The 13548-nt window shown below is 41.6% G+C and overlaps 1 protein-coding gene across 9 annotated transcripts in view; it reads left to right on the top strand.

Annotated features, from left to right (window-relative positions):
* plcb4a (phospholipase C, beta 4a) overlaps positions 1-13548 on the top strand; it is a 540859-nt gene that overhangs the window by 461663 nt on the left and 65648 nt on the right. For all 9 annotated transcript variants that reach the window (XM_073051319.1, XM_073051318.1, XM_073051315.1 and 6 more), the window contains 2 exons: positions 6419-6534; positions 13203-13278. In XM_073051319.1, the coding sequence (XP_072907420.1) occupies positions 6419-6534; positions 13203-13278 (192 nt within the window). The remainder of the gene's footprint in view (positions 1-6418; positions 6535-13202; positions 13279-13548) is intronic.

Genomic DNA, 13548 nt, shown 5'->3' with positions numbered 1-13548 from the left:
ATGGCAGCCATCCTTTAGCCAAATTCCAGAGATGGCCACGATGTCATATTTGCAAATCTGTAGCTGAATTTCAAGATTGTCCATTTTATTCCTTTTGCTGTGCGCATTCAAATACAACACTCTCAGTCCAGTGTTTGTGTTATTTTTTAACTGCACCATGCCTCGCTTGCCCTGTAGCTCATGCCACTGGCTTTGATTAAGCCTAATCTCCTGCCTGATCTTTCTATAATCTCTGTTGCATGCCATCTTTGATTTATTTCTGTTTTCCCCTTCCTCAGCCCTATCACTGGTTCCCATTCCCGTGCTGAATTAGTTTAAACCCTCCCTAACAGCTCTATTAAACCTGCCCGCTAGGATATTGGACCTCTTTGGGTTCAGGTGTAACCCGGCCTTCTTGTACAGGTCGTACCTCCCCCAGAAGAGGCCCCAGTGATCCAGGAATCTAAATCCCTGCCCCCTACCCCAGTCTCTCAGCCACACATTAATATGCCTGATCATGATATTCTTGCACTCGCTAGCATGTGGCACAGGCAGCAGTCCTGAGATTACTACCCTAGAGGTCCTAGCTTTCAGATTCCTACCTATCGCCCTGAATTCTCTCTTCAGGACCTCCTCCCTTTTTCTACCCCTGGCACCTGGGAGGCAACACATCATGTGGGTATCTCTATCAGGCTGACATTTCCTAGTTGAACCACTGATGGTCAAAAATTGCATTGCAAGGCTCTGAATATCTTTCTGTTCAGGAATTTCAATATATGTCATGTTATTAAGTTTGGAAAATAGGTAAAAATGACATTTTCGGCATTAAATACTTCCAGTTTGATTTCCAAGGCTTTTAAACATGATGCCAAAAATGGCACTTTTAAATATTTCCTAATCCCAAATTTGACCATCATTGGTTCGACTATTGGACAGTTTTCTTTACAATTCACTAAGTTCAGGTCATTTGAAGAAACTGCAAAATTGATTAAATATGAAGACAGTGTAACAGGAGACGAACTGTTTTGGAAATGTTGCAGTGGATTAATGTGGACAATCTTGAAATGCACTTGATTGATTTGCAAAGCAGCTCAGTTTCGGGCAAAGTTTTGTCAGCCTGTTGAATTAAGAGCTGCACTAGAAAATATTGAAAGAGATTGGTTAGTGACTGGATCAAAACATAAAAATCCAGATTCTGAAACTCTGGAATTCTATTCCTGAAACTTTTAACTCTCAGAGAGATCTTGCAGTGGCCACATTAACAGTATTTCCATTGACATATTCACGTGAGTCATTGTTTTCAGTGATGAAATTGGTCAAGTGTAATTATAGCCGTAGACCTAGTGGTGAAAGAAATACAATGAACATTACTCTCAAAATAATGAAATACAAACTAGGTATAGAATATTGGTCACCACTAGTGCAGCAGCAAAAGTCTTAGTGAGAGAAAAATGTCTTTATTTTCCATTCCTTGATCTTTTATGAATATGTACCAAAGCTTATAATTTTATTTTTGAATTTATTATGCTATATATGTGGTATAATAGCAAACCTTTTAGACAATTTTCAATAAAGAAAACATAAAAAGAAAACTTCAATTTTAAAAATAATTTTACATAATTTTTGAGCATGTTTTCTAAAATGCTTTATTTATTTCAATCTGCCTCTTGTAATTTTATTCTTAGTAAAACAATGAATACATATAAATAGACAACAGGACTCCTTTCTCCTTTAAAAAATGGCTGTAGTTGCAAATACATTAATCTATGATAATCTTTGCTCAAAACTCCCATTGCATGCAAGGCAACGTTTTAGATTATCACCACTTTGAGTACTTGCTCTCAAAAAGGTTCACTACACCTGACCTATATTTTAAGGCACTAATTAAAACAATGTGTCGTGACTGCTGACTCATTCAGACTGATCTGATTCCCACTGTATACAGATTACAGACAAATTACAGGTCGTTGACCCAATCAAAGGTGGTGACAAATTAGCACATAGGAGCGAGATTGAAAATCTGCCTCAGCAATGCCATGACAACAACCTCTCTCCTAATGTTAGCAAGACCAAGGAGCTGATTATTGACTTCAGGAGAAGGAGAACAGGAGATCCATGAGCCAGTTCTCACTGGGGGGGGGGGGGATCAGAGGTGGAGCAGTTTAACAATTTTAAATTCCTCCGTGATAGCGTTTTAGAGGAAATGTCCTGGGTCCAGCACACAAGTGCAATTATGAAAAAAGCACAGCAGAGCCTCATCTTCCTGAGAGTTTGCGAAGATTCGGCACTCTGAAAAACTTCTGTGGATGTGTGGTGGAGAGTACATTGACTGGTTGTATTGGAGCCTAATATGGAAACACCAATGCCCTTAAATGAAAAATCCTACAAAAAGTAATGGGTATGGCCGAGTCCATCACGGGTAAAGCTCTCGCCATCATTGAGCACATATACACAGCAGAATGCAGCATCTATCTTCCAGGACCCCCACCACCCTGCTCATGCTCTCGTCCTGTTGCTTCAGCAAGATGAAGGTACAGGAGCCTCAGGTTTCACCACCACCAGGTTCAAGAAGAGTTATTACCTCTCAGCCATTGGGTTTTTGAACCAGTGAGGCTAACTTCACTTGCCCCATCTCTGAACTGTTCCCACAACCTATGGACCATAATGATGGATGCTTCACTCCCAGATGAGCTCAACTCCTTTTATGCACGTTTTGAAAGGGGGAATGAAACTACAGCTATGAGGATACCTGCAGCAACGAGTGAGGAGTCTGTGATTCCTGCCTTGCTGACTTGATGTCAGAATGTCCTTTAGGAGGTGAACCCTTGCAAGGCAACTTGGTGTATCCTTGCAGGGCTCTGAAAACCTGTGACAACCAACCGGCAGATGTGTTCAGAGACATTTCACTACAGTCAGAAGTTCCCACCTGCTTCAAAAGGGCAACAGTCATACCAGTGCCCAAGAAAAGCAAGGTGAGCAGCCTTAACGATGATTGTCCAGTAGCACTCACATCTACAGTAATGAAGTAATGAAGAGGTTAGTTATGGCTAGAATCAACTTCTGCCTAAGTAAGGACCAGGACTCACTGCAATTTGCCTACTATCACCACAATAGGTTTACAGTGGATGTGATCTCATTGGCTCTTCACTCTTGTACGCCCTCTCGTACAGGATTGGAGATTCTACCAACGATGGTTGTATCATCAGCAAATTTGGATCATCTGTACAATGCTAATACTTATGCTAGGCTCTTATTTATTGACTAAACCTCAGCATTTAAGACAATCATTCGTACAGCTCGGTTCAAAAAGCTCCAAAGGCTGGGCTTCTGTACCTCCCTCTGCAACTGGATCCTTGACTTCCTCACAGGAAGACCACAGTCTGTGCGGATCAGAAATAACATCTCCACCTCACTGATAATCAACACTGGCGCACCTCAGGGATGTGTGCTTAGCCCATTTCTTTACTCTCTCTATACCTATGACTGTGTGGCTAGGCACAGTGCAAATGCCATCTATAAATTTGATGATGACACAGCTATATTTGGCAAGCTTTTAGATGGTGATGAGAAGGCATACAAGAGTGAGATAGATCGGCTGGTTGAGTGCTGTTGTAGCAACAACCTTGCACTCAACATCAGTAAGACCAAAGCATTGATTGTGGACTTCAGAAAGGGTAAGATGAGGGAACATACACCAGTCCTCACTGAGGGATCAGAATTGGAAGGGTGAGCAATCCTGGTCCCGACATATCAATACAGTTATAAAGAAGGCAAGGCAGTGGTGATATTTCATTGGGAGTTTGAGGAGATTTGGTGTAGCACCAAAGCCAAGTGCAAATTCCTGCAGATGTACTATGGAGAGCATTCATACGGTGGCATCACTGTCCAGTATAGAGCAGGGGCCACTGCTGAGGTTCAAAATAAACTGCAGAAAGTTATGAACTCAGGTCAGCTCCATCACGGGCACCAGCCTCCCCAACATCCAAGACATCTTCAAGGAGCAATGTCTCATTCAGGACCCGCACCACCCAAGGCGTGCCTTTTTCCTCATTGCTGCCATCAGGAAGGAGGTACAGGAGCCTGGAGGCACACACTCAATGATTCAGAAATAGCTTCTTCCCTTCTACCATCCAATTTTCCAATTTCCAAATGGATATTGAACTTGAGTAATACCTCACTCTTTTTTTTACTCTTTTTGCATGATTTATTTAATTTAACTCTTCAAAAATATATACTTACTGTGATTTAGTTTTTATTATTATGTTTTGCAATGTACTGCTGCGGCACAACAATAAATTTCACGACATACAGCGGTGATATTAAACCTGATTCTGATTCTGGACTTCTTTTCGAGGATTCTTCATCACATGTTCTCTATTTATTGCTAATTTGTACATACTGTTATTTCTTTTTTCTTTGGTATTTGTGCCGTTCGCTGTCTTTTGTACATTGGTTGTTTGTCCACCTTGCTAGGTGTGATCTTTCATTGATTCTTTTATGGTTCTTTGATATACTGAGTATGCCCACAAGAAAACAAATCTCAGGATTGTACGTGCTGACATGTATGTACTTTGATAATAAATTTACTTTGAACACTAAATGAAGGAAGGATTCTTTTTAAACTGTTTTGAATTGTATCCTGTTTGTGAGTTGCAATTATTCAATGGGGATGCATTAGTAAATAATTATATTTAATTTTGGTTTAAGATTGCGCAGGCGAAGCACAGTGACGACATGCTGGCAGCAAGCGCAACTATTACCTACTTTATTATTCACACTTTCTCTCAGAAATGATCACTGCAATCAATAGCCTGTAACTTCACTTTTGGAGCTGAGTTTTTGAACTGCCTGTAGAACCTGGCATTTTTGCAGTGTGAACTCAAGTCTCGCATGTGCAGGACGATTGTGGTGTGGTGTGTATGGGGTGAATTGAGGCAGGGTGGCCCAGGTCAAAGGGCCAGGAATGACCTGCTGTTTGGCCAATTTAAGCACCATGCCAGATTGAAAAAGTCAGGGTCTTGGGGCTGGAGGAGAGGAATGTTCCGGTGTCTAGCTCACTGCTCTGTGAGGTTTCCTCACCTCAGTGCTGAACTGAGGCTGCGGCCTACAAATAACAGGCTCCTGGATTGGCTGTGACTGGCTTTGTGGCTGTGGACTCACTTTTGTGAACTTCAGTTCTCAAAGTTATTTGCTTACTTTTATTGCTTGCATGATTTGGTTTTTTTTGCACATTGGGTGTTTGACAGTCTTACCTTTTTAATGGGTTCTATTGGGTTTCTTTGTTTTGTGCCTGCCTGTAAGGAGACGAATCTCAAGGTTGTATATAGTATACATACTTTGATAATAAATGTATTTTGAACTTTGAACTTTAATTGCCCAGATTTAATTATTTCGAGTAAGAATAATTGTCTTTGGTGATGGTGATAAATAACCACTCTGATGTTGGTTGTCCTTTGTACGCCCCTTTCCATCTTCAGTTCCATTGACTTGGGGATGAGAGCATGATATAGAAAACCCAGCATAGTGCTAACTAGAAAAGATATTTTAGAAAATGCTTTCACTTTATGAGGGATCTTTTTAAAACCTCAGGAGATATCAGGGGTAAGTTTTTATGCGGAGGGTGGTGAGTGCGTGGAATGGGCTGCCAGCGACGGTGGTGGAGGCAGATACGATAAGGTCTTTTAAGAGACTCTTGGCCAGGTATATGGAGCTCAGGAAAATAGAGGGCTATGGGTGACCCTAGGTAATTTCTCAGGTAAGGACATGTTCGGCACAGATTTGTGGGCTGAAAAGGGCCTGTATTGTGCTGTAGGTTTTCTATGTTTAATGTAAAATATATGGGATTTGAGAATATTAGAGCAATAGATGTCTCTGGGTCTGCATTCAGTGGAATTCAGAAGAATAAAGGTGACTTCAGTGAAACCCATCGCATGGTGAGAGGCCTTGATGGAGGGGATATTTAAAATGGTGGGAGAGTCTAAGGCCAGGGGACACAGCCTCAGAAATAGAAGGGTGTGCTTTTAGAATGGAGATGAGGAGGAATTTCTTTAGCCAGATGTGGAGGCCAAGCCTTTATGTATATTTAATGCAGAGATTGATAAATTCTTGATTAGCAGGGCATGAAGGGATATGGGGAGAAGGCAGGAAATTGAGGCTGAGAGGAAAATTGGATCAGCCATGATGAAATGGTGGAGCAGACTCGATGGGCCAAATGGCCTAGTTCTTCTCCTATATCTTGTGGTCAAATTGAAATATATACACAGATCAGTGCTCTGTACATTTAGGTTTTCGCAACCATAAATCTAAAGCAATTCATTATATAGGTGTGTATCAGTTCTTTCAGCATGTTACTGAACACTTTTTAATATTAAAATGTTGAAATCATTTAGTTTCAATTTTTGGTTTGATTTTTGTTCATTTGAGGCTATTTTTATTCCAGGAACATAGTGCCACTCAGAAATCACATTGTACGCAAGTGGACAAGCTGGTGGCACAGCATGACAAGGAGAAATTAACCCAAGAAAAGAACTTAGAAAAGGCAATCAAGAAAAAGGGGTAAGGAGCTTAATGAAATGATATTCTTCAGTAAGTGCGTACACGACACAGAAGATATCTTGTACTTATGTAACCAAGCAGCTCTGCATTTTATATGCTGAGGAAAGCAGCTGAAGTGAAGAAGAACAGGGCACATGCTATTTATGAATTTAATCCAAGGGATTATCTCCCAGATGCTGCAGCAACTGTTAAGGATTGAAAATAGCACGGAGAACTTTGAGCAGTTTCGTGCATTTTATCTCTCCAGCTGCTTATTATGCCCTCTATTCAGATTAATCTGAAACAGTCCTGCATTGCCCATAAACAGCAGACCCTTTGAAAAGTGCCAGCAGCATATTGGTCTTGATAGCATGCAAGATACGCATTGGGAAGAAACTAAAGAAACCAAGCTGCCGTGGTTAGATAGAGAGAAGTGGAAATTATTTTTTGAGAAGCATAAACACAGTTGCAGCAAATGATCTACAATGCAGACTCTGTGGAACATCTGAAAGAATAATCCCATTTAGAGTTTTATCTCATGCTGTGATTTTGATGTAAGTTATTTGCATATCTTTGGCCTGTGCTTAAGATTTCTGGGGAAAAGTATATTGCACCATTTGTGTTAACTGATGCATTAGAAGTGGTCTTATACTTGGTCATGGTATACAAAATGTATGCTGAGCTAGAACTGGGATGTTGGCTTAGCTTAAACAGGATTCTTTTCAGTATGAGACCATCATAATTTATATAATCTGTTGAATTATTTTATTTAGATTTATGTTGGATGTTTGTATTAATATACAGAATATGGATAAACAAAGTCTTGCATATCCTCAAGTTAACAGCAATTTTACATGAGTATAGATCGTAACTGCTTTAGGTGGTATTTTCATCCAGATTTCAACAAAGTTGTTCAGGTATTATGATTTTCCATTCACCTGTTCAATCAGTAGTAAAGTACAAGTGCAGCTGCCCCCGCACGCCCCCACCCAGAACATCCCTGATCTTACCTTTGTCCAACCTAAGTTACCTCTGGGTAATAGAAATAAGAGTCTTAGAAACAGTATTTGCAATCTCCATATCTTACTGCAGTTCGAAATGCATTTCCTACATCATGTCCTCTTCCTTGGGACGTTTGCCTGCATTAGAAGTCTATAACAGTCTTAGAGCAGCTCATTTCCTGCTGAGAGTCTCATGTATTCCCTTGGGGCTCAAATATCCCAGATGCTGAAGTGCTGTCTGAGGTATAACTAATGTCTGTGGAGGATGCAATGGAGGATTATGTGGCTACACATGTCAGTGTATGGTTAACATGTGACCAGACTATATGGAGATTGTAATGGTTAATTAAGGTGTGTATTTGCGATAGGATTTGATTTTCACAACATGTCAAATAAATTAGGTTTTTACATCCTTAGGGGAGGACCAGGCTATTATATGTGATACATGCCCCTCCCACAAATTGCTACATTAATTGTCTTTCTTATCCCAGAAGGTGAAGGGCTTCCCTTCTTCCCTGTAACTCCTGAGCTAGCACCTCCGAGTTGACACATCGGGATTTTCCCCAACTCCGCCTCAGGGAGCAGAGAGCAAACAAATCTACTTCTACCCCTCCCCTGGCAGAGCATTACAAGCACCTACCAATCTGTACGTGGAAAAATAAAACTGCTTAGTAAACATAAGGTTCTGCAGATGCTGGACATCCAGATTAACACACAAAATGCTAGAGGAATTCAGCAGGTCAGGCAACATCTATGGAAAGCTATAAAGAGTTGACATTTTAGGCCAAGACCTTTCATCATTTTCCTTTTAAAAACAAATCAGTTACTTTTATTACAAACAGCAGTGGTTTCAGCATCACTCCTTATGGAACACCACTAGTCATAATCTTCCTGTCAGAATGGCACCCTTCCATCGCTATCCTCTACCTTTTATAGCCAGTCAATGTAATATAGCATACACTCAAATCAGTGTGAGTTCATCAGTCTGATGGCCTGGTGGAAGAGCCTGTTGGTCCTGGTTTTTATGCTGCGGTACCATTTCCCGGATGGTAGCAGCTGGGATAGATTGTGGTTGCGGTGACTCGGGTCCCCCAATGATCCTACAGGCCCTTTTTTCACACCTCTCCATGTAAGAGCCCTCATTCATGGGAAGTTCACAACTACAGATGCGCTGGGCTGTCCGCACCACTCTCTGCAGAATCCTGCAGTTAAGGGAGGTACAGTTCCCATAGCAGGCAGTGATACAGTCAGTCAGGCTGATCTCAGTTGTGCCCCTGTAGAAAGTTCTTTGGATTTGGGGGCCCACACCAAACTTCTTCAACCGTCTGAGGTGAAAGAGGTGCTGTTGTGCCTTTTTCACCACACAGTTGGTGTGTACAAACCACGTGAGATCCTTGGTGATGTGGATGCAGGGGGTGGGGGTGGAGGGGGTGATGTTCAGGAGGAAAAGATGAGCTTGATGGTGGGTTCCTGTTGGAGGGGTGGCAGGTGACAACGAGAAGAACCCTCTCCCTGGTGAGGTGGATGTAGTCGTCAACGTAGCAGAGGAAAAGTTGGGGAGTGATACCAGTGTTGGCTTTGAACATAGACTGTTCCACGTAGCTGACAAAAAGGCTGGCATAGCTGGGACCCATGTGAGTGCCCATGGCTACACCTTTTGTTTGGAGGAAGTGGGATGAGCTGAGGGAGCAATTATTTAGAGTGAGGACCAGTTCCACCAGATGGAGGAGAGTGGTGGTGGAGGGGAACTAGTTGGGTCTGATGTCCAGAAAGTAGTGGAGAGCTTTGAGGCCTTCCTGATGGGGGTGGAGGGTGGGGTGACATGTATAGGGACTGGTCATCCATAGTGAAAGTCAGACGACCAGGGCCAGGGAACATGAAGACATTGAAAAGATCAAGAGCATGTGAGTGTCACGGATGTAGGTGGGAAGGGACTGAGCCAGAGGGAATAAAACTGAGTTGAGGTATGCAGATATGAGTTCAGTGGGGCAGGAACAAACAGAAACAATGGGTCCACCTGCACAGGTTTATGGATCCTGGGAAGCAGGTAGAAACAGGAGGTGTGGGGTGAGGGAACTGTGAGGTCGGTGCCAGTGGATGGGTAAAATCTGAGTCCTTTGCAGCAAAGTTTGAGGCATTAGAGACACAAGAGACTGCAGATGCTGGAGCAACAAAAAAAAACCTGCTGGATAAAAATCTCACATTTTAAACCATCTCTGTGGAAAGACTAGAATTATTGATGTTTTGGGGGTGAAAGCCTGCAATAATTCCTATCCTCCCCATGATGCTGCCTGAGACAGTGTTCTTCCAACAGATTATTTGTTGTGTAGGACCTTGTTCTGAGTGAAAGTTGCATCTGCATATCCTGTCCTAACCCTGACTGGAGGGCAATTGGCCCAGTGACTCACTACAGCCTCTTATTGTACCCTTTATTCTGTTGGGACTAATCTGGGAAACCTTTTTACATTGCTGTGTGTGCAGATCTTTCCTGAAAACTAACCTCTACTGCAAGCAAAGTGCTGCTTCCTCAGCCAGTAGCAGTGAGTGTTAGGCCAGTGCGATGAGACGTGGTAGTATTTGCTCACCTCCCCCTTTAATTCACTCAACTACTGATGGGTAGAGTAGAGTAATGCATAAATAGGGGCTGAACTGGAGAATGTGGACTCACAATACATTTGCAGCAGTTTAACCTGTTGCAGGAGACATGAAGGGCCTATTCCATGCTGTATCTCAATAAATAAATAAAGTTGTGCTGTAACCTTTATAAATATGTGGATTTGACACCGTCATTTGTGAGCTGCTGCAGAACCATGAGATCCAGTCTGGTGAGTGGTAACATAAGTTCAAACCGGTCAGCTACACTTTTTAGCCTCCATCTATGGTGGTGTCTTGGGATACCAAGGGCTGGACATTATTCCATAGAGATTTGCTGCCTGCTGACCAATATGACCAAAAGTAAATTAAAGTAGTAGCCGGATTTTTCAGCATAATTTGGAGTGGTTGATGTGGTTGCCTACCATAGAAGTTGTCCAGACATGCCACGAATTGTCAGTGGGAAAAGGCAGAAACAGCAGTGAATACAAAGAGTGCACCCCTAAGGTTATGGTCTTCCAAGAAGTTTAAAGCCCATGAACAATCAAAGTCAATGCAAGTGTCATTGAGTACCATCTCCCAATGTCTTCAAAATCAAAAAGTTCAACGTAAAATTAATTATCAGAGTACATCCCTGTCACCACATACAACATTGAGATCCTTTTTCAATGGGCAGCTTAGCAAATTGATAGGACAGTAACTATAAACAGGATCAATGAAGACAAACTGTGCAAATGCAGATATAAATAAATAGCAATGAATAATGAGAGCATGAAATAACAAGATAAAGAGTCCTTAAAGTGAGATGGTCAGTTGTGGGAACACTAGGAATATTCAAGAGCCTGATGATTGAAGGGTAGTAGCTGGTTTTGAACCTGGTGGCACAAGTCCTGAAGTACTTGTACCTTCTACCTGATGACAGCAGCGAGGAAAGAGCGTGGCCTGGGTGGTGAGGATCTTTGATGATGGGTGCTACTTTTCTACAGCAACATTTCATGTCGATGTGCTTAATGGTTGGGAGATTTTTATCCATGATGTACTGGGCCAAATCTACTATCTTTTGTAGAATTTTCTGCTCAAAGGTATTGGTGTTCCCATACCAGCCGTAATGCAGCCAGGCAGCACATTTTCCACCGCACCTCTATAGAAGTTTGCAAAGGTTTTTGATGACATACCGAATCTTCGTAGACTCCTGAGGAAATAGAGGTGCTGTTGTGCTTTCTTTCCAATTATATGATGGGTCCAAGACAGGACCTCGGACGGAGACAGTGACTCCCAGGAATTTAAAGTTACTGGCCCTCTCCACCTCTGATCCTCCGATGATTACTGGCTTATTGACCTCTGGTTTCCCTCTCCTGAAGTCTACAGTTCCTTGGTCTTATTAACATTGGGTGAGAAGTTATTATGACACCACTCAGCCAGGTTTTCAGTCTCCCTCCTGTATGCTGATTCATCACCACCTTTGATACAGCCCCCCATCAGCAAACTTGTATATGGTGTTGGAGCTGTACATAGCCACCCAGTCATACGTGTAAAGCGAGTAGAGCAGGGTCTAAGCACACATCCCTGTGGTGCTCCTGTGCTGATGGAGATTGTGGAGGGATCTTTTTGCCAATCCAAGCTGACTGAGGTCTGCAAGCGAAGAATTCCAGGATCTAATTGCACAACCTCACACATTACCATCCACCTCACACATTCTTCACGTCAATGCGCCATTTGGCCATCAACCATCTCTAGCAATCAGAGCAGAGCCCTAGTATTAAAATGGGACTATCACACTTACTGCTACTCGCAATGTCACAGAACTTGAGTACATTGCCAATTGCTCAGTCATTCCCAGATCATCACCAAAATACATTGTGTGGCTGTGACAGTCATTGTGGAGAAGCCTATGCAAGACAAGTTTGAGACTATATTAAAAAAGTTGCATGTCTCAGAACTGTCATGATGAAATTTACATTGCTTAGACATAGGTCTCTGTGAAATAGGTAGATAGCATTTTGGATAATGAGTCCTTTTTATTGTATAAAAACATGTATAGTCTTATCTTCATTTCTTCTAACATGAGGAATTTATCGTGCACATTGGAATTAAGTAATGTGCAGAAAAGTCTCTGAAGATGCAAGGAACACTCAAATTTCAATGTGAATAAGTTTTGGAATAAGTAGGCTGCAGAGAACTGTAAGAAATACAGTGCTAGTTTGACTTTTAAATAGTAGCATTGCATGGGACATAGATAATTTAAAATGCTTAAACTTGTTGTTAAGTGGCTCGCTGAGCTGGCTCGTTGGCTTGCAAATGTTTTGTTAACCAGCTAGGCAACTTGGAATGAAATGTTGATGATCTACATGTTTGTCTTTTATGTGTCCTGTGATTAGTCCATTTGTGTGTGTGTATGTATGGGTATATGTGACATTTCTATTGGTTACCGATTATGTAATCCATGATTGGTTCATTAAAATCTGATTAGGTGCTAATTGTTGTCCGGGCTGTGTTAGTCAACCGTTATGTAGGATTAACTTCATCCACGTTGATTGATGCATGTGATCAGGTATGAATTGGCTCTTGGCTCTGGACTGACGACTTGACGCTGAGGTGGGATGATGTTACTTAGCTAGCAAGCCAGCTTGGTGAGCCACTCATCAACAGCATCCTCAAGCCCAGCTACAGATCTTTTCCAATATCTTAAATGCTTAGGTTGTCAGTGAACAAGAATTGTCACTTTTTTGCCACAATTTTTTCTCAAGATATCCAGCCTCTGCCTCCCTCCACCATGACTTATTGCCACTGACCTGACGTTCTACATTCCCACCTTGTGATCTGAATTTACACCTGGCCTTCCCTGATTTGTTTTGAAGCACACAAAGATCTATTGAATAGGCCCTATTTGTTAGTATTTTTAACAGTATTGTTCTCGCAAATGAAACTGCATTAAGTTACCTTTCAGACACAGTTAAATACCTTGACTATTGTGTTTCTGAACTTTGTATATAATACTGCTTTTTGATATGCACTTGAGATAAGCCAGTGCATTTAGATTCAGATGGAAAAGGATAAGAAGTTTATTATTATTAACTTTATTTCCTTATTTTTCAGAGAAAATAATTGTGTTGATTTGAAGAAAGAAACCGAGGTCAAAATAGAAACCTTATCTTCAGACCACAAATTAAAGGTAGTGCAATGTTGAATTTTAAACTAGTTAGTAGATTGAAATTGTGTTTTATACGTAATGAAGGCGAATAAATTGAAATGTAGATAAGAACTCAATTTGCACGGACCATAAGTATTCCATCAGTAAGTCAAGAACCAATCATGCATTATAAAGATCCAAATGTGCATGTAATCATAAGGCAAAGGAGCAGAATTAAGCCGTTTGACCCATTGTCTGCTCTGTCATTCCATCATGGCTGATTTATTATCCCTCTTAACCCCATTCTCCTGC

Source organism: Hemitrygon akajei, chromosome 7 (assembly GCF_048418815.1).
Source record: "Hemitrygon akajei chromosome 7, sHemAka1.3, whole genome shotgun sequence".
Taxonomy (NCBI): Eukaryota; Metazoa; Chordata; class Chondrichthyes; order Myliobatiformes; family Dasyatidae; genus Hemitrygon; species Hemitrygon akajei.
The sequence above is the reverse complement of the archived record's forward strand: the minus strand, read 5'-3'. Positions and strand labels throughout refer to the sequence as shown.